Raw genomic sequence first — 23,576 nt, 5'->3', positions numbered from 1 at the left:
AGTACAGTGCTCTGCACACGGTAAGCGCTCAATAAATACCGATTGATTGGAGACGGGCGCCCTCTGCTGGTAGCATGGGGAAACGCAGGAGCAAGGTTTGGACCACCCCTGCTCCGCGTCCCGGAGGGCCCACGCCCCGCAGACCGAGGCAGGGACTGGACGGAAAGCAGCAAAGTGACAGTCAGTTCTTTATTGGGGTGGGCCCGGGGTCTCCGGTCCAGCTGACGGCTCGGTCTCATCCCGCCGGCGGGGTGGGAGTGGTTCAGGCCTCCCCCCCGAGCCTCCGTCGGGCCGGGTTGGGGTACTCGGGCTTCTCGATGGCTCCCTCGCCGAACTTGAGCTCCAGGAAGTGGCGGTAGTTGTTGGGGGCGCGGGCCACGAAGCCGGCGAAGCGCAGCGGCACGAGCGGCCGCAGGAAGTGCTCGGGGAACTCGACGTCCTGCCGGTGGCCCAGCCACGTGTCCTTGGTCATGACCCCGTCCCGGGGGTAGAAGGGCCACAGGTCGACGTGCAGGTGGTTGTGCTCGCTGTACTGCACGCGGAAGAAGTCGCCCTCGACGGCCTTCTCCCAGACGAAGCCGCGCTCGTCCACCACGGAGCCTGCCTCGGCCCCACGGAGCAGCTCGCAGCCGGCCACGTCCTCCAGATAGATGCCCAGGTCCACGTCATAGTCCCAGGGGATGATGTCCCCGAGGCGGGCGGCGCCCAGCAGGCTGCCGCCCTCCAGCCAGTAGCGAACCCCGGCGGCCTCGAGCACGTTGGCCACGTGGCGGGCCGTCTCGCGCAGCGCCCGCAGGCAGCAGGGCGGCGTCCAGCGGCCCCGGTAGAGGTAGTCGGGCGTGTCGTCAAGCACGGTGCCGAAGCAGCGCGGCGTCTCCTTGGAGCAGCCGAACCACTCGCGCCGCCCGTCATCCCAGTCCACCCGCTTGACGCCCAGCTCCCGCAGCAGCCGCTCCCGCCGCGCCCGGCCCAGCCGCTCGGCCTTCCAGCGGGCGTGGGCCGAGGCTAGGGGCGGCCGCCGGGCAGGGGCGAAGGGCAGGTCCAGCAGCCGCACGGCCCAGCCGCGGGCCGCTGTCTGCAGGAAGAGGCTGGAGCCCAGGGGCCGGGCGAGTGGGGCCGCCAGGGCGAAGAGGTCTCGGGCGCGGAGCAGCACGACGGCAGGAGCGCCGTCCAGGGCGGCGCACAGCGGCGGGGCGGGCGCCGGGCCGTAGCGGGCCGTCCACTCGCGCACGCTGACGTTCAGGGCCAGGCAGCGCGGGGGCGGGCCCACTGGGGCGGCCACTAGCCGGGCCCCGTCCTCACCCTCGCCCTCCAGCGCCGCCGCCATCCGGGCCAGCTGGCGCGGGGCATCGGACCGGACGCCGTCGGGCACCAGCGCCACGAAGGGGGTGGCCACGTGGGTCTCAGGACGCACGGCCGGGCCGTCCAGGGTGGGGTCCAGCAGCAGGAGATGCACGCCGGGCCCTGCCGGCAGGGCCAGCGGCGGGTAGGGAGGGGCGTCGGCCACCACCAGCACGGGCTGGGCCGGGTCGTGGTGCAGGAAGGAGGCCGCCGTCTCGGCCACGGCGTTGTCAAAGTCCTCAAACTCGCGGATGAGCACGGTCACGGCGGGGCCCTCGGCTGAGGGGCGCGAGGGGCCGCCACGGTGGGGGGGACCCGGGGGCCGCTTGCTGCGCTGCTGCTGCTGCTGCTGCAGCCACGACACGTACAGCAGGACCAGCAGGTTCAGGAGGATGGCGGCCGCAAGCACCGTCTGGCAGCAGGACAGCCGCATGGTCCCGGCCCGGGGGAGGGGACTGGGGGCCTCCTACCAGAGGAAGGGGAAAGGGGGGCGTCAGCGAGGGGTGCGGTGGCCGGACCAGAGTCTGTGCGGCTTAGGGGATAAGAGCGCGGACCCGGGAATTGGAAGGACCTGCGTTCTAAGCCCGGCTTCACTTCACTTCTCTGGGTCTCAGTTCCCTCATTTGTAAAATGGGGTGAAGACTGTGAGTCCCACTTGGGACAGGGACTATGTCCAACCTGATTCACTTGCATCAACCCCAGCGTTTAGAATGGTGCCTGGCACATAGTAAGTGCTTAACACAGTAAGTGCTTAACAAGTACCGTAATTATTATTAGCCTGGAACCCGACAGCTGAAGTGGGGGCCCTCGGACCGCCCTTATGTCCAGTCCCCTGCCTCCAAGCAGACCCTCGGCCCAGTCAAAAGACTGCAATCCATGGCTCAAGTGTGCTCCCCCTCAAGCCCCCGCTTCTCCTTTTCCTTAATGATATTCGTTAAGCACTTACTATGTGCCAGGCACTGTTCTAAGCGCTGGGGTAGAACAAAGCTAACCAGGTTGGACACAGTCCATGTCCCAAATGGGGCTCGAAGTCTTCATCCCAGTTTATTATGAGCAGGGAGCCTGTCTACTAATTCTGTGGCGCTCTCCCAAGTACGGTGCTCTGCACATAATAAGCACTCACTAAATACCATTGATTGATTTACAGATGAGGTAACCGAGGCACAGAAAAGTTAAATGACTTGCCCAGGGTCACACGGCAGACAAGCGGCGAAGCCGGGACTAGAGCCCAGTTCCTTCTGACTTCCGGGCCCTGTCTCTCCACTAGGCCATGTTGCTGGCTTCCCTCGTTTGGTTCCGCGTCCACGCTGGTGGGGACCTTTCTCCCTTGGGTCCAACCCATCTCCCTCTGCAGAAGAAGCCTGTCTGTGGCCCTGGATGTTCCCCGGGCGGGTGAGGATGGACAGCTGTGCTCGGACTGGGCCCAGAGCCAGGTCTCGGTCGCACCAGGGGCCGGACTTCGGCTCTCCCGCCTCCCCCACCATAATAATGTGCCACCGTAGCGCTTACTATGTGCCAGGCACTGTTCTAAGCGCTGCGGGGATACAAGGTGATCAGATTGCCCCACGTGGGGCTCACAGTCTTCATCTCCATTTTACACAGGTGAGGGAACTGAGGCACAGAGAAGTGGTCCGGGATGGGCCTCTCCAGGGCGGATGGTGCCATTTGGTGGCCATGGCGGGCCCGGCCCCTGCTCCACTGCAGAGTCCCTTGCCCAGACTTGGTATTTGTTAAGCGCTTACTATTTTCCGGGCACTGTACTAACTGCTCGTAGATACAAGCTAATCGGGTTGGACACAGTCCCCGTCCCAGTGGAGGCCTCACAGTCTTAATCCCCATTTTACAGATGAGGGAACTGAGGTACAGAGAAGTGAAGTGACTTACCCGAGGGCACACAGCAGACAAGTGGCAGAGCTGGGATTAGAACCCAGGTCTTTCTGACTACCAAGGCCACACTCTGCACCTGAAAGTGCTCCACCACAGGCCTGTTGTGTGATCTTGGGTAAGTCACAACTTCTCTGTGCTTCAGTTTCCTCAACTGTAAAATGGGGATTCAATACCTGTTTTCCCTCCCACTTCAGACTGTGAGTCCCATGTGGGAGAGGGACTGTAATCTGACCTGACATGTACCTAACCCAGTGTTTAGAACAGCATTTGACACATAGCGCTTAAACAAGTACCATAAAACAAAGAAAACAAGTCGCTTTACTTGTGCTCTCTCCCCCAGGCCCTAATTATACAAAGCCTCAGTTTTCTCATTTGTAAAATAGAGTTTAAACTCTACTTCCTCCTACTAAGATTGTGAGCCCCAAGCAGGACTTTAGTTCTAAACCAGCACTACTCCTTGCCTGTTGTGTAACCTTGGGCAGGTCACTTAACTTTTCTGTGCCTCAGTTACCTCATCTGTAAAATGGGAATTAAAACTGTGAGCCCTATGTTGAACGAGGACTGCGTCCAACCTCTTGAGCTCGTATCTACCCCCGCGTTTAGAACAGTGCTTGACACATAGTAAGCGCTTAACAGGTAGTATTATTATTGAGCCACCGGCAGGTCCAGGCTTCCCGCTACAGTTTCTACCTCCCTTCTACCTCCCTACCTCACTTAACTTTTCTGTGCCTCAGTTACCTCATCTGTAAAATGGGAATTAAGACTGTGAGCCCTATGTTGAACGAGGACTGCGTCCAACCTCTTGAGCTCGTATCTACCCCCGCGTTTAGAACAGTGCTTGACACATAGTAAGCGCTGAACAGATAGTATTATTATTGAGCCACCAGCAGGTCCAGGCTTCCTGCTGCAGTTTCTACCTCCCTTCTATCTCCCTACCTCATTTAACTTTTCTGTGCCTCAGTTACCTCATCTGTAAAACGGGAATTAAAACTGTGAGCCCTATGTTGAACGGGGACTGCGTCCAACCTCTTGAGCCCGTATCTACCCCCGCGTTTAGAACAGGGCGTGACACATAGTCAGCGCTTAACAGATAGTATTATTATTGAGCCACCGGCAGGTCCAGGCTTCCTGCTGCAGTTTCTACCTCCCTACCTCACTTAACTTTTCTGTGCCTCAGTTACCTCATCTGTAAAATGGGAATTAAGACTGTGAGCCCTATGTTGAACGAGGACTGCATCCAACCTCTTGAGCTCGTATCTACCCCCGCGTTTAGAACAGTGCTTGACACATAGTCAGCGCTGAACAGATAGTATTATTATTGAGCCACCAGCAGGTCCAGGCTTCCTGCTGCAGTTTCTACCTCCCTTCTACCTCCCTACCTCACTTAACTTTTCTGTGCCTCAGTTACCTCATCTGTAAAATGGGAATTAAGACTGTGAGCCCTATGTTGAACGAGGACTGCATCCAACCTCTTGAGCTCGTATCTACCCCCCGCGTTTAGAACAGTGCTTGACACATAGTAAGCGCTGAACAGATAGTATTATTATTGAGCCACCAGCAGGTCCAGGCTTCCTGCTGCAGTTTCTACCTCCCTTCTACCTCCCTACCTCACTTAACTTTTCTGTGCCTCAGTTACCTCATCTGTAAAATGGGAATTAAGACTGTGAGCCCTATGTTGAACGAGGACTGCATCCAACCTCTTGAGCTCGTATCTACCCCCGCGTTTAGAACAGTGCTTGACACATAGTAAGCGCTGAACAGATAGTATTATTATTGAGCCACCAGCAGGTCCAGGCTTCCTGCTGCAGTTTCTACCTCCCTTCTACCTCCCTACCTCACTTAACTTTTCTGTGCCTCAGTTACCTCATCTGTAAAATGGGAATTAAGACTGTGAGCCCTATGTTGAACGGGGACTGCGTCCAACCTCTTGAGCCCGTATCTACCCCCGCGTTTAGAACAGTGCTTGACACATAGTAAGCGCTGAACAGATAGTATTATTATTGAGCCACCAGCAGGTCCAGGCTTCCTGCTGCAGTTTCTACCTCCCTTCTACCTCCCTACCTCACTTAACTTTTCTGTGCCTCAGTTACCTCATCTGTAAAATGGGAATTAAGACTGTGAGCCCTATGTTGAACGGGGACTGCGTCCAACCTCTTGAGCTCGTATCTACCCCCGCGTTTAGAACAGTGCTTGACACATAGTCAGCGCTTAACAGATAGTATTATTATTGAGCCACCGGCAGGTCCAGGCTTCCTGCTGCAGTTTCTACCTCCCTTCTACCTCCCTACCTCACTTAACTTTTCTGTGCCTCAGTTACCTCATCTGTAAAATGGGAATTAAGACTGTGAGCCCTATGTTGAACGAGGACTGCATCCAACCTCTTGAGCTCGTATCTACCCCCGCGTTTAGAACAGTGCTTGACACATAGTAAGCGCTGAACAGATAGTATTATTATTGAGCCACCAGCAGGTCCAGGCTTCCTGCTGCAGTTTCTACCTCCCTTCTACCTCCCTACCTCATTTAACTTTTCTGTGCCTCAGTTACCTCATCTGTAAAACGGGAATTAAAACTGTGAGCCCTATGTTGAACGGGGACTGCGTCCAACCTCTTGAGCCCGTATCTACCCCCGCGTTTAGAACAGGGCGTGACACATAGTCAGCGCTTAACAGATAGTATTATTATTGAGCCACCGGCAGGTCCAGGCTTCCTGCTGCAGTTTCTACCTCCCTACCTCACTTAACTTTTCTGTGCCTCAGTTACCTCATCTGTAAAAGGGGAATTAAGACTGTGAGCCCTACGTTGAACGGGGACTGCGTCCAACCTCTTGAGCTCGTATCTACCCCCGCGTTTAGAATGGTGCTTGACACATAGTCAGCGCTGAACAGATAGTATTATTATTGAGCCACCGGCAGGTCCAGGCTTCCTGCTGCAGTTTCTACCTCCCTTCCTTCCTTCTGCCCTCCTTTTCCTCCTCTCTGGATTCCAGTCTTGGGAACTGTCATCTGCCGGATACCCAAGGGTCAGCGAGGGGACCGGGCTTGGTCCAGCCCTGTCCGGCAGCCGGCAGTCCAGCAGTGAGAGGGCAGGACGGACCTGCCCTTGGCCCGCGGGGCTGGCACGGTGGAAACACCTTACCTCCCGACAGCCGACGAGAAGTTCCTTCCTCAGGGCCCGTCAGCTCCTCTCACCTGTGCCGCCCTGGGAGACACAAGTCCATATTGTTACCCGCGGGTCCGGTGCCCACTGCTTGAGTCAAAGCCCTCCCCCGACCATCCGGACCCCAGACCCGTTTCCCACAGACCCTGATGCCCCCTCCCACTCCAAAAGGGCCGAACCCTGGTGCGAGGGGCAGGACCCCCGACCCACGAGCACATGAGCACGCAGGCTAAAGGTTGCCTGCTTGTACTTCCCAATCAATCAATCATATTTATTGAGCGCTTACTGTGTGCAGAGCACTGTACTAAGCGCTTGGGAAGTACAAGTACAGTGCTCTGCAATCAATCAATCAATCAATCATATTTATTGAGTGCTTACTGTGTGCAGAGCACTGTACTAAGCGCTTGGGAAGTACAAGTACAGTGCTCTGCAATCAATCAATCGTACTTATTGAGCACTTACTGTGTGCAGAGCACTGTACTAAGCGCTTGGGGAAGTACCAGTTGGCAACATATAGAGACAGTCCCTACCCAACAGTGGGCTCACAGTCTAAAAGGGGGAGAACACACACAGTGTTCTTACTCTGCACACAGTAAGCGCTCAATAAATACGATTGAATCTTCTTTTTCTTCTTTTCAAACCATTCTTGTTCTTGTACAGTGCTCTGCACCCAGTAAGCGCTCAATAACTACGATTGATGATGATGATGATGAAGCAGCGTGGCTCAGTGGAAAGAGCATGGGCTTTGGAGTCAGAGGTCATGGGTTCAAATCCCAGCTCTGCCAACTGTCAGCTATGTGACTTTGGGCAAGTCACTTAACTTCTCTGTGCCTCAGTTACCCCATCTGTAAAATGGGGATTAAAACTGTGAGCTCCCCGTGGGACAACTTGATCACCTTGTAACCTCCCCAGCGCTTAAAACAGTGCTTTGCACATAGTAAGCGCTTAACAAATACCATCATTATTAAAAAAAAATTTATAAGCGCTTAGTACAGTGCTCTGCACATAGTAAGCGCTCAATAAATACGATTGATGAATGACCCCGGACCCTGGGGAGAGGATGGAGATTTCGGCGGCCCCCTTATAGGGGGCTTTCGCCCGTTTCCAGGCATCATCAGGGAAACACCGTGCGCCCCCCCACCAAAAGGAGGGGGGGGATGTCGCGGTAAGCGTTACTATGGCAACCTCTCCATCTCGCCCCCTTCCAACCTGTACTACCGCCTTCGGTGGGGAGAAGGGGTGTGAGACTGTGAGCCCACCGTTGGGTCGGGACCGTCTCTCTATGTTGCCAATTTGTACTTCCCAAGCGCTTAGCCCAGTGCTCTGCACACAGTAAGCGCTCAATCAATACCGAGCCACGAGAAGCAGCGTGGCTCAGTAGGAAAGAGCGCGGGGCTTTGGAGTCAGAGGTCATGGGTTCAAATCCCGGCTCCGCCAATTGTCAGCTGGGTGACTTTGGGCAAGTCACTTCACTTCTCCGGGCCTCAGTTCCCTCATCTGGAAAATGGGGATTAAATCGGCGAGCCCCCCGAGGGACAACCTGATCACCCTGTAACCTCCCCGGCGCTTAGAACAGTGCTTTGCACATAGTAAACGGGGATTAAATCGGTGAGCCCCACGAGGGACAACCTGATCACCTTGTAACCTCCCCAGCGCTCAGAACAGTGCTTTGCACAGAGTAATAATAATAATGATGGCATTTGTTAAGCCCTTACTATGTGCAGAGCACTGTTCTAAGCGCTGGGGGTGGATACAAGGTGATCAAGTTGTCCCACGTGGGGCTCACAGTCTTAATCCCCATTTTACGGATGAGGGACCCGAGGCTCAGAGAAGTGAAGTGACTTGCCCGAGGTCACACAGCAGACATGTGGCGGAGCCGGGATTCGAACCCATGACCGCTGTTGGGTAGGGACGGTCTCTCTACGTTGCCAATTTGTACTTCCCAAGCGCTTAGTACAGTGCTCTGCACATAGTAAGCGCTCAATAAATACGATTGATGATGATGATGACCTCTGACTCCAAAGCCCGTGCTCTTCTCCACTGAGCCACGCTGCCCCCCTTAAGAGTAAGCGCTTAATAAATGCCACCATCATTATCATCATTAATAAATACGATCGATGAGGAGGAAGACGGACGGCGTTACCGTAGCAACGCCGGCGGCGTCGCTCCTCCCCGGGGGCCGCAAGCGGCGGGGGAGGGAAGCCCGCGTCGGTTTCCATAGCAACGGGGCCTGGTGATGGGGGGGAGGCCTGCGCGCGCGTCGCGGGCTGGGTGGGGTCGGGGGGTCCTCGGAGCCCCCCGGGGGAGGGAGGGAGGGAGAGAGGTAGGGAGGGAGGGATGGAGGGAGAGAGGTAGGGAGGGAGGGATGGAGGGAGAGAGGTAGGGAGGGAGGGATGGAGGGAGAGAGGGAGGGAGGGAGGGAGGGATGGAGGGAGAGAGGTAGGGAGGGATGGAGGGATGGAGGGAGGGAGGGAGGGAGAGAGGGAGGGAGGGAGGGAGGGAGAGAGGGAGGGAGGGAGGGAAGGATGGAGGGAGAGAGGTAGGGAGGGAGGGAGGGATGGAGGGAGAGAGGTAGGGAGGGAGGGAGGGATGGAGGGAGAGAGGGATGGAGGGAGAGAGGTAGGGAGGGAGGGAGGGATGGAGGGAGAGAGGTAGGGAGGGAGGGAGGGATGGAGGGAGAGAGGGATGGAGGGAGAGAGGTAGGGAGGGAGGGAGGGCTGGAGGGAGAGAAGGAGGCCGGCCATTTCCGAGGGCCGGCCTCGCTATGTGGCAGGAAGGCTCCCCGGGCGGCAGTGCGCCTGCGCGGCCCCCCCGCCACCGCCACCGCCATCATCACCGACACCGCCTTCCCGGGCCTCCCGATTTGGCAGCAAAGGCGGCGGCAACAGCGGTAGCAGCAGCAGCAGCAGCAGCAGCAGCATGATGGAGGAACGAGGGGCAGCCGCCGCCGCCGCCGCCGCCGCCTTCCGCCCGCTGCCGCCCCCGTCGTCGTCGTCGTCGGGGAGAGGCGCGTCGGGCCCGTCCCTCGGCCCCCCGGGCCCCCCGGGCCCCCCCGGGCCCCCGGCCCCCGCCGGCCCCGAGCCGCTCAGCCTGCCCGGCATCCTGCACTTCATCCAGCACGAGTGGGCCCGCTTCGAGGCCGAGAAATCCCGCTGGGAGGCCGAGCGGGCGGAGCTGCAGGTGAGCCGGCCCCCGCCCCCCGGCCGGCCGTTCCCTCGTCACCCCCGGTTCCTCCGGTGCCGCCGCCGCCGCGGAGAGGCCCCTCACCCGCTCCTGCCTTCGCCCGCCCTCCCGCCGCCATCTTGGAGAGCAATGGCCGCCGCCGCCCCCGGGGGGAGGGGGCCGCCCCTCTCTGCCCCCACCACGCAGGGGCCCCGCAGATAGGTCGGGCCCGGGGGGGAGGGGGCGTGCAATCATAATAATAATAATGGTGATTGTCACCATCATCATCATCAATCGTATTTATTGAGCGGTTACTATGTGCAGAGCACTGGACTAAGCGCTTGGAAAGTACAGATTGGCAACGTAGACAGGCCCTACCCAACAGTGGGCTCACGGTCTAATAATGATCATGTTACGTGGTAAGCGCTTACCAGGTGCAAAGCACTGCTTTAAGCGCCACGGGGGGATTCAGGGTAGTCGGATTGTCCCACGTGGGGCTCACAGTCTTAATGCCCGTTTTACAGAGGAGGGGGCCGAGGCACAGAGAAGTCAGGTGGCTTGCCCGAGGTCGCACAGCTGGCGAGTGGCGGAGTCGGGATTAGAACCCACGGGCTTTGGCTCCCGAGCCCTTATACTATGCGCCAAGCGCTGGGGTAAACGCAAGGTCGTTAGGTTGTCCCACGTGGGGCTCACAGTCTTAATGCCCTTTTTATAGAGGAGGGAGCCGAGGCACAGAGAAGTCAAGTAGCTTGCCCGAAGTCGCACCGCTGACGAGTGGCGGAGTCGGGATTAGAACCCACGATCTCTGGCTCCCGAGCCCAAGCTTTTATACTATGCACCAAGCACTGTACCAAGCGCTGGGGTAAACGCAAGGTCATTAGGTTGTCCCACGTGGGGCTCACAGTCTTAATGCCCGTTTTACAGAGGAGGGAGCCGGGGCACAGAGAAGTCAAGTGACTTGCCCGAGGTCGCACAGCTGACGAGTGGCGGAGCGGGATTAGAACCCACGATCTCTGGCTCCCGAGCCCAAGCTTTTATACTATGCACCGAGCACTGTACCAAGCGCTGGGGTAGGCGCAAGGTCGTTAGGTTGTCCCACGTGGGGCTCACAGTCGTAATGCCCGTTTTACAGAGGAGGGAGCTGAGGCACAGAGAAGTCAAGTGACTTGCCCAAGGTCGCACAGCTGACGAGTGACGGAGTTGGGAATAGAACCCATGATCTCTGGCTCCCAAGCCCAAGCTCTTATACTATGCGCCGAGCACTGTACTAAGCGCTGGGGTAGACACAAGGCCATTAGGTTGTCACACGTGGGGCTCACAGTCTTAGTCCCCATTTGACAGATGAACTGAGGCACAGAGAAGTGAAGTGGCTTGCCCAAGGTCACACAGCTGATGAGTGACGGAGTCGGGATTAGAACCCACGATCTCTGGCTCCCAAGCCCAAGCTCTTATACTATTCGCCAAGCACTGTACTAACCGCTGGGGTAGACGCAAGGTCGTTAGGTTGTCCCACGTGAGGCTCACAGTCTTAATCCCCATTTGACAGGTGAACTGAGGCACAGAGAAGTGAAGTGGCTTGCCCAAGGTCACACAGCGGACAAGTGGCAGAGCTGAGATTAGAGCCCATGTCCTCTGACTCCCAAGCCCTAGCTCTTGCCACTGAGCCATGCTGCCTCTTTCCGTGGCCAACTGGACTCAGGCTTCTTCCCAGCACTGTGGAGGGTGTTCATGGGGTCAGCGCTGGGGAGAAGGAGGGGGCGGACACAGAATTGCTCCCCTCCCTCAGGGCGTGGGGCACATCCCCTGACCCGGGAGCTGGAAAGTGGCAGAAGAAAGAGCGACGCATGAAGTCGGGGAGTCCGTCCTCACAGGGAGCTGTGCTGCTGGAGATAGGTCCCAGCGGGTTTGGACGGGTCTAAGGGCGAGTGGTCCGTGCTGGAGCAGGGACCGAGCCGGGAGAGCCAGAGATGTCAGATGATCTGTGCTTGGTCACTGGGTCAGGGATGGAGAGGGAAGATGGTAGGATCAGGGGTGCTGGGTTACCTGAGGAGAGTCAGGGGTGTCAGATGGTCTATGCTTGGTCACTGGGTGAGGATCAGGGATGGAGAGGGACGAGGAGGGGAGAGTCAGGGGTGTTGAATGGTCTCTGGCCACTGGGTGAGGGTCAGGGATGGAGAGGGAAAGGGAGGGGAGAGTCAGGGGTGTTGAATGGGCCAAACTGGGCTACTGGGTGAGAGTTAGGGATTTAGAAAGAAGAGGGGAGAATCAGCGGTGTTAGATGATCTGTGGTGGGTTACTGGGGGAGAGTCGGAAATGGAGAAGGAAGAGGAGGGAAAAGTAACGGGTGCCGGATGGTCCGTGTTGGGTCACTGGGAGCTAGGAATGGAGAAGGAAGAGGAGGGGAGAGTCAGGGGTGGGTTACTGGGGGAATGTCTGGGGTGAAGAAGGAAGAGGAGAATCAGGGGTGTTGGTTGGTCCAAGCTGGGTTACTAGCGGAGAGTCAGGGATGAAGAAGAAAGAGGAGGAGAGAGTCAGGGGTGTGGATAGTCTGTGCTGGCTTACTGGGGGTGAATCGGGGTTGTTAGATGGTCTGTGCTGGGTTGCTGGGGGGAAATCCGGGATGGAGAGTGGAGAATCGGGGGTTGGATGGGCCATGCCGGGTTAATCGGGAGAGTCAGGGATGTCAGATGGTCTGTGCTGGATCACGGGGTTGCGGGGGACGGATTAGGGATGGAGAGAAGAGAGTCAGGGATGTTGGATGAGCCGTGCTGGGTTACTGGGGGAGAGTTAGGAGTGTGGGGTGGTCCAACCTGGTTTCTGGGGGAGAGTCGGGGCCGTGGGATCATGTATCCAAGGTCACTGTTGGGAGAGTTTGGGTTGTTTAATGGTCCTTCCTTAAGCAGGAGGGTGGGTATTATAATAATAATTACAGTACTAGTTAAGGCATTTACCCTGTGCCAAGCACAGAGCTGTTCTAAGCATTGGAGTAGATTCCAGTTAATCGCCTTGGACATGGTCCCTGTCCCACATGGGGCTCACACTCTTAATTCCCATTTTTACAGATGAGGGAACTGAGGCCCAGATAAGTGAAGTGACTTGCCCAAGTCACACAGCAGACAGGGTGGAAGCAGGATTAGGACCCAGGTCCTCTCTGACTCCCAGGCTGGTGCTCAATCCAATAAGTCACGCTGCTTCCCTTATCCAGGAGGGTTTCTGGGAGGAGGGCAGCCAGCACAGCGTTAATAGCCATGCGGTGCTCAGAGGAGCGTGGGCCAGGGCCAGAGGGCTGACTTGGGGTGGGGGTGGGGGCATCGCTTATAGCCTTTGGTTCTCCTCTATGATTGATAGTTCCTGGCCGAGAGAGTTGGTTAGGGGCCGCATTGCGAGGTGGGCCAGTCGGGCTTGCCACCCGCGTGCTTGGGTCTGTTGTCAAACCCCCGCTGTCCCTGGAAGGATTTCCCTGGCTGGAACCGGACCCTCTCGTGGATCCAACTGTGGCAGTATGCGTCCACGCCATGCTACCGATCAATCTGACAATCGAAGGCATCAGTCAGGAGCCTGCTGTGTGCTGTGCACTAAACTAGGGGTTGGGGGGAGTCTGGTAGAGCCCGAAATAATAATAGTGGTATCTGTTAAGCACTTACTCTATGCCAAACACTGTTCTAAGCACTGGGGTGGATACAGGGTAATCAGGTTGTCCCATGTGGCGCTCACAGACTTAATCCCCATTTTACAGATGAGGTAACTGAGGCACAGAGAAGTTAAGTGACTTGCTCAAAGTCACAGAGCTGCAAGTGGCAGATCCGGGATTAGAACCCACGACCTCTGACTCCCAAGCCTGGGCTCTTTCCACTAAGCCACGCTGCTTCTGTAAGCACTGTCCCCGCCCTCGAGGTGTTTTCAGTCTAGCGAGGGCGGTAGATGCTACAGCCGACTTCAGCAGAGAGGGAGGGTTTGAAGTAACAACAATAATTCTGGTATTTGTTAAGTGCTTACTTTGTGCCGGGCATCTTACCGATCACTGAAGTGGATACAAGCAAATCAGGTTGGACACAGTCCCTGTCCCACATGGGGCTCGTGGTCTTAATCCCCATTTTACAGATGAGGGAACTGAGGCCCAGAGAAGTGAAGTGAGTTGTCCAAGGTCATGCAGACAAGGGACGGGGCCGGGATTAGAACCCAGGGCCTTCTGACTCCCGGGCCCAAGCTTTATCCACTAGGCCGTACTGCTTCTCCGCTATCGGTATTGGGGTGGAGAGTTCCCGGATATGTTAGTGTCTCCTGACCACCGTCCCCACCTCCTCACCCCCTCCTCCAGGCGCAGGTGGCCTTCCTGCAGGGAGAGCGGAAGGGGCAGGAGAACCTCAAGACAGACTTGGTGCGACGGATCAAGATGCTGGAGTTTGCACTGAAGCAGGAGAGGTGAGGGCAGGGGCCGGCTCAGGGCCCTGCTAGCCAAATTGACCACCGTAGCCTCCCTGTGTGTCCCCTCCCCACAATGCCGCAGGAGTCATTGGACCTCTAGACTGGAAGTTCATTGTGGGCAGGGAATGTGTGTTTATTGTTATAGCGTACTCTCCCAAGTACTCAGTACGGTGTTCCTCACACAGTAATCGCTCAATGAGTGTGGTTACTGACCTGGTCAGGTGGGGAGATCAGTTGGCCCACGAGTCTGTGATGGGTGAGGGTCGTGGGCTGTTGCAGCCAGAGGGATCGGGGTTAAACGGTAGGGCAGGGCTGTCAGGGTGGGCCGATGGAGCTAACCAGCGCCTGCCCGTCCATCTCCCTCTGCTGGGATCGGGATGGGCGGCACGGAGTCGGGGGTGCAGCTTGTGAGGGTCTGGAGTTTCCCAATCTTGCTTGGGTCTAAACAGTCAGGCGTCCTGCCCTGGCCCCCTCCCCAAAAGCTGCTGGGAGTCCCCGGGCTGGGACGGAGGGTGGGAGCATGTTTGCCCATCACCCTCTGGTCCCACTGGCCCCTGCCAGCCCATGGCCGCCTCCCTGACCTTCCAGGACCAAGTATCACAAGCTGAAGTTTGGGACAGAGCCGCAACAGGGAGAGAAGAAGGCGGCGGCGGACCCGGCGGAGCAAGGTAACCCTCATGCAGCGGGGCAGACCCAGGACGGGTGTTGCCGTGGGTAGGGTGGTGGTCAGGACGCAGCCTAGTGCCAGCGTGCTACCATCCATCGGCTTGCCTCCCTGCCTCCTCGCCAGGTGCCCTCTTAGGCTCCTCGGACGCCCCGGACGGCAGCCAGCTGGCGTGGAAGGAGGGAAGGCAGCTCCTCCGCCAGTGAGTGTCGGGGCCTGGCGGGCGGGGGTCGGAGGGGCGCGGGCCGAGCCCCCCCACAGCCCCTGAAACTCCCCCCGTCTCGCCCCGGCCCGGCCAGGTACCTGGAGGAGGTGGGCTATACGGACACCATCCTGGACATGCGGTCCCGGCGCGTGCGGGCCCTGCTGGGCCGCGGGGCTGGGGAGCTGAATGGGGCAGGCCTGACGTCCATTGACGGCCCCTCATCCGGGGGAGAGTCCCTGCTGGTCAGGCAGATCGAAGAGCAGATCCAGAGGTGAGGGCGAGGGGACCAAGGCGGGGGCCGTGGGGTTGGAACACCTGGCTCCTCCCCCCATCGCAGCCCCCGTCCCCCTGACCTGGCTTCACCCCTCTCCCGGGCACGGCAGGAATGCTGGTCAGGAGGCCACGACGCAGCCCGGCGGCGCGGGGCTGGAGAAGGTCCCGTTCCTGCAGAACTGCGAGGATGAGGACAGCGATGAGGATGAGGACCCCGATGGTCCGCCCACGGAGCCCCAGCGCCAGCACAAGAAGCAACGTGTCAAGGCAGGTCCCCGGCAAGGGGTGTGTCTCCCCCTCTCCCAGTCACTCACCCATCCCACCCAGGGCTGGGTGGGACTTTCCTACCTCTGAGCCCAGCCCCGCAGGTTGGGTTCTGTCGTGCACATGCCCGTGTATGTTTTTTTTTTTCATTCATTCAATCGTATTTATTGAGTGCCTACTGTGTGCAGAGCACTGTACTAAGCGCTTGGGAAGTACAAGTCGGCAACATGGAGAGACGGTCCCTACCTAACAACGGGCTCACGGTCTAGAAGGGGGAGGCAGACAACAAAACAAAACATGTAGATGGGTGTCAAAACCATCAGAATAAGTAGAGTTGTAGCTATATGCATATCATTAATAAAATAGACTAGTAAGTATGTACAAGTAAAATAAATAGAGTAATAAATAAGTACAAATATATACAAGGGCTGTAGGGCAGAGGGGTATGTGTGTGTATTTTGGGGAGAGGGACACACCGAGCCTTCCAGCCCCTCAACGTCCCTCCCACCCCACAGCTCGGGCCTAAGCCCCTGGCGCCCGAGCTGGAGGACGAGGATGAGGACGAGGACTCCGAAGATGCCATCAATGAGTTTGACTTCCTGGGCTCCGGGGACGAGGCGGAAAGCGTGGGGGATGCCCGGCATGCGGGGGATGGGGACGAGCTAGGTGAGTGGAGATGAGGTGGGGGAGTGGGCGGGGGGATTGGGGAGGGGAGGGGAGGGGCGCTCCCTTTTCCTCTCAGCTCTGCCCGCAGCTGCTTCCTGCGGCCAGTTCCCCCCCACATCCTCGGCCCCGGCCGGTCGGCCGGAGGGAAGCTGCCGGCCGGATGCGTTTCCTGGTCGGAGTCAGCTAGCCGGGGGGGTGGTGGGTCTGTCCAGTGCCTCGGATTGCGCCTGGCAGAGAGGAAAGTCAGACCCACCTGAGGTCTGGCCCGGGTAGGGTGGGGTGGGCATGGCTGGGGCCGGGGGGTGGGGCGCCGTGCGTGTGTCATCTGCCCATTCCCAGTCCCTTCCCGGCTTCTCGCGAGAGTGAGGGGCTCCGGGCGGGGCAGGATTGGTGACCCTCCACCCTCTGGCCTCAGAGAGTCGCCGGGTCAAGCTCCAAGGGATGTTGGCGGAGCTGCGGGACGTAGACGGGCTGCCCCCTCCGGCCCATGGGGCACCTCCCGGCACACCCCAACCGCGGGCACACGACGGTGAGAGACGCGGTTGTCCTCCCCCTTTGTCCCCAGCCCCCCCTTTCCCTCTCCTTTACCCCTTTCCTCAGTTGCAACCCTTCACTTCTTCCCTTTTCCCCCACCCCCTACCTTGTCATCCCCTCCGCCCCCGCAGGCTCCCTTGGCTTTTCTTCCGACGTCTTCATCTTGGACACGATTGGGGGAGGGGAAGTGAGTCTCGGGGACCTAGCGGACCTCACCGTCACCAACGACAATGACCTCAGCTGTGACGTGAGTGCTGCCCGCTCTGGGGGGCTGTGGGATCTGGGACAGGGCAGGCTCGGGGGTGGGGGCTGCCGGCCGGTGGTAAGTAATGCGACCCTGTGCTCCCCCCTCCACGCCCCCCAAGTTGTCAGACAGCAGAGACGCCCTGAAAAAGACGTGGAACCCCAAGTTCACGCTGCGCTCTCACTACGACGGCGTCCGGGCCCTGGCCTTCCACCACCGCGAGGCGGCCTTGTTAACTGCGTCTGAGGACGGCACCCTTAAGCTCTGGAATCTGCAGAAGACCGGGGCCGCCAAGAAGTGAGCTGGGCGGGCCGGGGGGCTGGGCACTGGGGCTGAGTTCCGCAGGAGCGCTCTCAACCACCCCATTCCCCTCCCTTCACTCCCACAGAAACGCTGCTGTGGATGTGGAGCCAATTCATGCCTTCCGTGCACACAGGTGGGTGAGCCTCCGCCCCTCTCCCCCTTCCCCACCTCTCTCCGCCACCTCCCCTACACTCCTGGGCGTTCGTGACCCTTGTGCGCATGGTCTTGCGTTCCCGAATACTGAAGCACTGACCCACGTCCATGCCCCTGTCATTCCGCTTCCTGTTTTCAGTTCATTGAGGGCAGGCACCTTGGCTACTGACTCTTGGCGCCTGCAAAACGCTCAGTCCAGCACTGGGTTCACAGGGGATGCTCGGTTCGTGCTACGTGGGGTGGATAAATCAATCAGTGGTATTTATTGAGTACATACTGCATGCAGAGCAATGTCCTAAGTGCTTGGGAGAATACGACACCATGGAGTTGGCAGTCACGATCCCTCCCACCAGGGAGCTTACGTTCTAGTGGAGGAGCTAGACTTAAAAATAAATTACAGGTAGTGGAAGTGGCAGAGTATGAGGTTCTGGATATTAATAATGGCATTTATTAAGCACTTACTATGTGCAAAGCACTGTTCTAAGCGCTGGGGCGGTTACGAGGTGATCAGGTTGTCCCACATGGGGCTCACAGTCTTACTCCCCATTTTACAGTTGAAGTAACTGCGGCACAGAGAAGTTAAGTGACTCGCCCAAAGTCACACAGCTGACAATTGGCAGACCCGGAATTTGAACCCATGACCGCTGACTCCAAAGCCCGGGCTCCTTCCACTGAGCCATGCTGCTTCTCACATATTCATTCATTCAATCGTATTTATTGAGCGCTTACTGTGTGCAGAGCACTGTACTAAGCGCTTGGGAAGTACAAGTTGGGAACGCATAGATACGGTCCCTACCCAACAGCGGATAGTAGTGCTGTCGGGCTGGGGTAGAGTGAGTATGAAAGTGCCTAAGTGGTAGTAGTGATAATAATAACTGTGGTGTTGGTTAAGCACTTACTATGTGCCAAGCACTGTGTCAAGCACTTACTATATGCCATGCACTAGGGTAGATACAAGGAAGTCGGGTAGGACAGGGTCCGGGTCCCATGTGGGGCTCGCAGTCTTAATCCCCATTTTACAGTTGAGGTAACTGAGGCCCAGAGAAGGAAGTGACTTGCCCAAGGTAACACAGCAGACAAGTGGCAAAGCCAGGATTAGAACCCACGTCCTCTTGACTCCCAGGGCCATGCTCTTTCCACAGGGCCACACTGCTTCACTATAAACCCATGTGCTTAGTGACGCAGAAGGGAGAGAGGATAGGGTGACGGGATTGAGATGGTGGTGCTGTCTACATGATGGGAAGCAGCATGGCATAGTGAGTAGAGCACGGGCTTGGGAGTCGGAAGCTGAGAGGTCATTCAGGGAAGGCCTCTTGGAGGAAATATGATTTGGATAGCACTTTGAAGATGGGGAAAGTGGCAGTCTGTCAGAAATGAAGAGGGAGGGAAGGGCAAGAGGTTGGTGACAAGATAGAAAAGGTCGAGGTACAGTGAGTAGTTTGGCATTAGAGGAAAAAAGCGTGCGGGCTGGGTTGTGGTAGGGAATCAGCAAGGTGACGTAGGAGGGGGCAAAGTGATTTGAGGGCTCTAAAACCAATGGTGAGGAGTTCTTCTAGACTGTGAGCCCCTTGTTGGGTAGGGACCGTCTCTATGTGTTGCCAACTTGTACTTCCCAAGCGCTTAGTACAGTGCTCTGTACACAGCGCTCAATAAATACGATCGAATGAATGAGTTCCTGTTCCTGAGGCGGATGGGCAACCACTGGACGTTCTTGAGTGGGGAAATACAGCCCGAACGTGCTTTTAGGAAAATGATCCAGGCAGCAGAGAGGAGTATGGACTGAAGTGGGGAGAGACAGGAAGCAGGAAGGTCAACGAAGAGGCTGATGTAGTTAGCAAGGTGGGATTAGGATAAGTGCTTGGATCAGTGTGGTAGCAGTTGGGATGGAGAGGAAAAGGTAGATTTTAGCGATAGGGTGAAGGTAGAACTGACAGGCATTGATGAATGAGAGATGAATAGACGGTAATACCAAGGTTACGGGATTGGGAGATGGTATGGTGGTGCTGTCTACAATGCTGGGAAGCAGTGTGGCATAGTGGATAGAGCCCGGGCGTAGGAGTCAGTAGGTCATGGGTTCTAAACCCGGCTCCACCACGTAATAATAATCATAACAATCATGGCATTTGTTAAGCGCTTAATATGTGCCAAGCACTGGGGTAGATACAAGGTCATCAGGTTGTCCCACGTGGGGCTCACAGTCTTAATCCCCATTTTACAGATGAGATAACTGAGGCACAGAGAAGTAAAGTGGTTTGCCCAAGGTCACGCAGCACAAGTGGCAGAGCCGGGATTAGAACTCACATCCTCTGACACCCAAGCCCTGTGCTCTTGCCACTAGCCCATGCTGCTTCTCAAGTTAAGTGTGAAGCGCTCCATAAATACCATTGATGACAGCCAAATAGAGATGTCCTGAAGGCAAGAGGAAATATGAGACTCCAGAGAGGGGGAGGTTGAGGCTGGAGAGGTCGGGAGGAGGGGGAGGGTGGACAGAGGAGGAGCCCGGGCCCTGAGACGGCTAGTCTTCCACTGTGCCCAGGGGTCCGGTGCTGGCATTGGCCGTGGGCAGCAACAGCGAGTCCTGCTACAGCGCCGGGGCGGACGCCCACATCCGCTGCTGGCGAATCCCCGACCTGAACATGGATCCCTACGACGGCTACGGTGCGTCCGGGCCTGCCCCCTCCTCCCCTCCGCCGCGGCCGCCCGGGCAGAGCACGTCGTCGCTGTGTGAGCGGGGGTGGAGTTGGGCTTCCCGGAGGGGCCGGGGGCGCTGGGAGGTGGGGCGGGGCGTGAGGCTCCCCGGCCTCGTGGGGAACGCTGTCCTGGGGCGGGGGTCCGCAGCCTCTGATGGGGGTGATGGTCTTGGGGGCAGAGCCCGGGGTGCTGAGCCGGGTCCTGGAGGGCCACGGGGATGCCGTGTGGGGCCTGGCCTTCAGCCCCACCACCCACCGCCTGGTCTCCTGCTCGGCCGACGGCACCGTCCGTGTGTGGGACCCCAGCGGCAGCCCCGCCTGCCTGTGCACCTTCAACACCACCAGGGGTGAGTGCCCAACACACACAGGAACCTCGGGGGAGCTATGGCACAAGGGTGCTGGGTGGTGGGCCCTTCTTTTTCCCTCTCCTCTTTCCCCCCTCTCTCTCCTCCTTTCCCCCTCTCTCTCCTCCTTCCCCCCCTCTCTCCTCCTTTTCCCCCTCTCTCCTCCTTTTCCCCCTCTCTCTCCTTCCTTCCCCCTCTCCCCTCCTCATTTCCCCCCCTCTCTCCTCCTTTTCCCCCTCTCTCCTCCCTTTCCCCCTTTCCCCCCTCTTCTCCTTTCCCCCTCTCCTCCCTTTCCCCCCTCTCCTCCCTTTCTCCCTCTCTCCTCCCTTTCTCCCCCCTTTCCCCCTCCTCCTTTCCCTCTCCTTCCCCCCTCATCCTTTCCTCCTTCCCCCCTCCTCCTTCCCCCTCTCTCCTCCTTCCCCCCTCCTCCTTTCCCCCCCTCCTCCTTTCCCCCCACTCCTCCTTCCCCCCTCCTCCTTTCCCCCCTCTCCTTCTTTCCCCCCTCTCCTCCTTCCCCCTCTCCCCTCCTCCTTTCCCCCCTCCTCCTTTCCCCCTCTTCTCCTTCCCCCCCTTTCCCCCTCTCCTGCTTCCCCCCTTTCCTCTCCCTTTTTTTCCTCTTTATCTCCCCTTTCCCTTTTTTCTCTTCTCCCCTTTCCCCTTTTTTCCTCTCCTTTTACTCCTGTTTCCTCCCCTTTTCCCTCCTTTTCCTTCCATTCTCCCTCCTTTTCTTTTTCCACTTCCTCTTCCTCGCCTTTTGCCCCCTTTTTCTTCTGCCTCTTTCCCCTTCCTCTCCTTTTCACTTTCCTCCCTCTTTCCCGCTCCCTGTCCTTTTCCCTCCCCCTCTTTCCCTTTCCTCCCCCTCTTTCCCTTTCTTCCCCCTTTCCCTTTTCCCCCACATCATTTCACATCAGGCCCTGGCCCTAACGCAGACCCTAATCCACCCCCAGAAAACGGGACCCCCACCTCAGTGGCCTTCGCCAGCACTGAGCCGGCCCATGCTGTGGCCACGTACGGCTCAGGCGACACAGTTCTGTATGACCTCGAGACTGCCCGTGCCATCCTCACCATGGAGTCTCGGGGGGGGCAGTGGTAAGGGGTCGGGAAGGGGGCGTGTTGGTGGGGGGGGAAGGACCTAGGGTAGGGGTGGTGCTTGGGGCAAGGGAGCCAGTTAGGCCCAGACCTCCTGGGTGAAAGGGTCAAGCTGAGCGATGGTGCCTTCCCCCCACCTTCCAGGCCCAACTCACATCAACCACGTGGTGAGCCACCCGAGCCAGGCCGTCACCATCACCGCCCACGATGACCGGGGCATCCGCTTCCTGGACAACCGGACAGGTAGGCTGGATGGACGGAAGGGTGGAACAGGGGCGCCCTGGGCCGTGGTGCCGCCCGGGCCACACCGGTGGGCAGGGTTGGGTTCCGTGGAGCTCACGCTGCATCTCTTCCCCTGCAGGGCAGTGCATCCACTCCATGGTCGCCCATCTGGATGCCGTCACCTGCCTTGCCGCTGATCCTAATGGTGTCTTCCTCATGTCAGGCAGTAAGTGAGAGCAAGAGAGAGAGAGAGAAAGTGTGTGTGTGCAGCCATGTATGTCTGGTGCCCCCCCTACCCCCAAGTCCCGCCTCCCCATGCACCCCTTCCTCACTGTGCCCGCCCACCCCCCAGGCCACGACTGCTCGCTGCGGCTGTGGAGCCTGCAGAAGCGCACGTGTGTACAGGAGATCACGGCCCACCGCAAGAAGCACGAGGAGGCCATCCACGCCGTGGCCTGCCACCCGGGCAAGGCCCTCATCGCCAGCGCCGGGGCCGACGCCTTGGCCAAGGTCTTCGTATGACACCTCCACGCCGCTCCCCCCACCCCCCCTTGCAGGTCAGTGGCTCGGGCAGAGTCTGGGGCGGACACTGAAGCTTCCCCCCCACCCCCGGCCCCCAAATCCGCTGGCATTTGCCGCCGGGGGGTCTCCACACGGCCTCCAAGCAGGGAGCAGTTAGGCCGTGCCGGCGTCCGTGGGGACCGGCTCAGCCCCGTTCCCGGGCCTCTGGGGGGCTGGGGTGGGGCTTGGGCAGCTCAGGAATCCCCCCACCCCTTTCCCCAGTTGGCCGACTTTCATCCCTCCCTGCCGTTGCCAGCGGCCCAGGCAGAGGGGGTGTCTGGCGTTGTGTGAGCTGCTGTTTTATGGTCCCCGGAGCAAACTAGGGGGAGGGGGCTTCCGCAGCAGCCACAATTTTTTTTTTTCCATGACGTGAGGAGGCCTGGGCTGGGTCCCACTGCCCTCATCCCCCTCCCCTCCTCCTTCCGTCCCAGCCAGGTCTCAAGGCCCCTCCCCCAGCCATGGGGGCGGGCACACAGGAGAGAGGGGGGTTTGTCCTGCGGTGCTTCCCCCCTTGCTCCCGTCCCCTAATCCCCAGCCCCACACACCTGCAGCAATAACTCTGGGGCAGGAGGCGCCCAGTTACACTACCAGGGTGTTGGCATGGAGGCGAGGCAGGGAGTAGGATAGCTGCTTCTCCCCTCGCCCCCACCTCCCCGGGTCCTGGTGCTCCCCCAGACCCCCACTCCTCCAAACTAGGCCCTGTAGGCCACAACAGCACTAACTGCCCGACTGGAGGGGCTACATTGTTGCCCCACCCCAGCCAGCCTTTCTGGCCACCTCCTTCCATCCTCTGTCCCCCCACCCCACCCCTCCCTCTGGCCTCTGACACTACCGGGCCTGTAGGGACCTGCTGGTCCAGTCCAGGCTCCAGCCCCACACCGGGGTGTGGGGGCGGAGGGAGGGGGTCCCTCAGTCCTCAAACTCCCCTCCCCCTGTACATTGTATATAAATAACTGGGATTTTAAATGGAGGTGGGCCTGGCCAGCCTGCCGCTGGGGGGGCCCCCTCCCCCTCCTCCCCGTTATCACTGTGTGATAGTTGCCGTCCAGCCCCGGCCCCTCCTCCCACCCGGCCCGTCCTCCCCGTCCACCATTGCGCCTCGTGGATATTTATTTGACTTTCACTTCACCTGTTTCTATACCCCCGACTGGGCTGTCTGTGAAAACTGTCTCAATAAAAACCTTTGGAATAAAGCTTGCGCTGGCACGGACTCTGGGGCCAGGCGAGGCATGGGGGTGGGATGGGGGGACCGGCACCCAGGGCCGTGGGGTGGGGGAGGTGGGTGGGAGGCAGGGAGGAAGTGGGGGCAATGGAGCATGTCCCCTGCCACAGCAAGGGCCTGTCCCCGGGCCTCTCTGTGCCTCAGCTATAATGGGGGAGGGGCCGGGCCCTG

General features: G+C 58.6%; 2 protein-coding genes across 4 annotated transcripts; one reads left to right on the top strand and one right to left on the bottom strand.

The window, feature by feature from the left end:
• Positions 1-46: 46 nt before the first annotated feature.
• Positions 47-9,675, bottom strand: LOC119945700 (fukutin related protein). Of its 2 annotated transcripts, none has more exons than XM_038766841.1 (3): positions 9,652-9,675; positions 6,364-6,426; positions 47-1,807 (listed from the first exon to the last, which is right to left on the bottom strand). In XM_038766841.1, the coding sequence occupies exon 3, from the start codon at positions 1,772-1,774 to the stop codon at positions 263-265; it is 1,512 nt and encodes a 503-aa protein (XP_038622769.1). In that variant the 5' UTR covers positions 1,775-1,807; positions 6,364-6,426; positions 9,652-9,675; the 3' UTR covers positions 47-262. The 2 variants fall into 2 exon arrangements, with proteins under 2 accessions (XP_038622769.1, XP_038622768.1); XM_038766840.1 differs by lacking the exon at positions 9,652-9,675 and adding an exon at positions 8,528-8,600.
• On the top strand, positions 9,135-23,363 carry STRN4 (striatin 4). 2 transcript variants are annotated; one of them, XM_038766831.1, is made up of 18 exons: positions 9,135-9,564; positions 13,865-13,968; positions 14,560-14,639; positions 14,762-14,837; positions 14,935-15,111; positions 15,224-15,380; positions 15,893-16,043; positions 16,459-16,572; positions 16,709-16,824; positions 16,943-17,118; positions 17,210-17,257; positions 19,814-19,935; positions 20,147-20,314; positions 21,259-21,397; positions 21,453-21,454; positions 21,545-21,643; positions 21,762-21,848; positions 21,975-23,363. In XM_038766831.1, exons 1-18 carry the CDS (start codon positions 9,304-9,306, stop codon positions 22,142-22,144), a joined length of 2,247 nt encoding a protein of 748 aa, XP_038622759.1. In that variant the 5' UTR covers positions 9,135-9,303; the 3' UTR covers positions 22,145-23,363. The 2 variants fall into 2 exon arrangements, with proteins under 2 accessions (XP_038622759.1, XP_038622758.1); XM_038766830.1 differs by lacking the exons at positions 21,453-21,454; positions 21,975-23,363 and having other exon boundaries at positions 9,136-9,564; positions 21,259-21,400.
• Positions 23,364-23,576: the final 213 nt, after the last annotated feature.

The sequence above is a fragment of the Tachyglossus aculeatus genome, chromosome 26 (assembly GCF_015852505.1).
Source record: "Tachyglossus aculeatus isolate mTacAcu1 chromosome 26, mTacAcu1.pri, whole genome shotgun sequence".
In the NCBI taxonomy this organism is placed as follows: domain Eukaryota; kingdom Metazoa; phylum Chordata; class Mammalia; order Monotremata; family Tachyglossidae; genus Tachyglossus; species Tachyglossus aculeatus.
The sequence above is the reverse complement of the archived record's forward strand: the minus strand, read 5'-3'. Positions and strand labels throughout refer to the sequence as shown.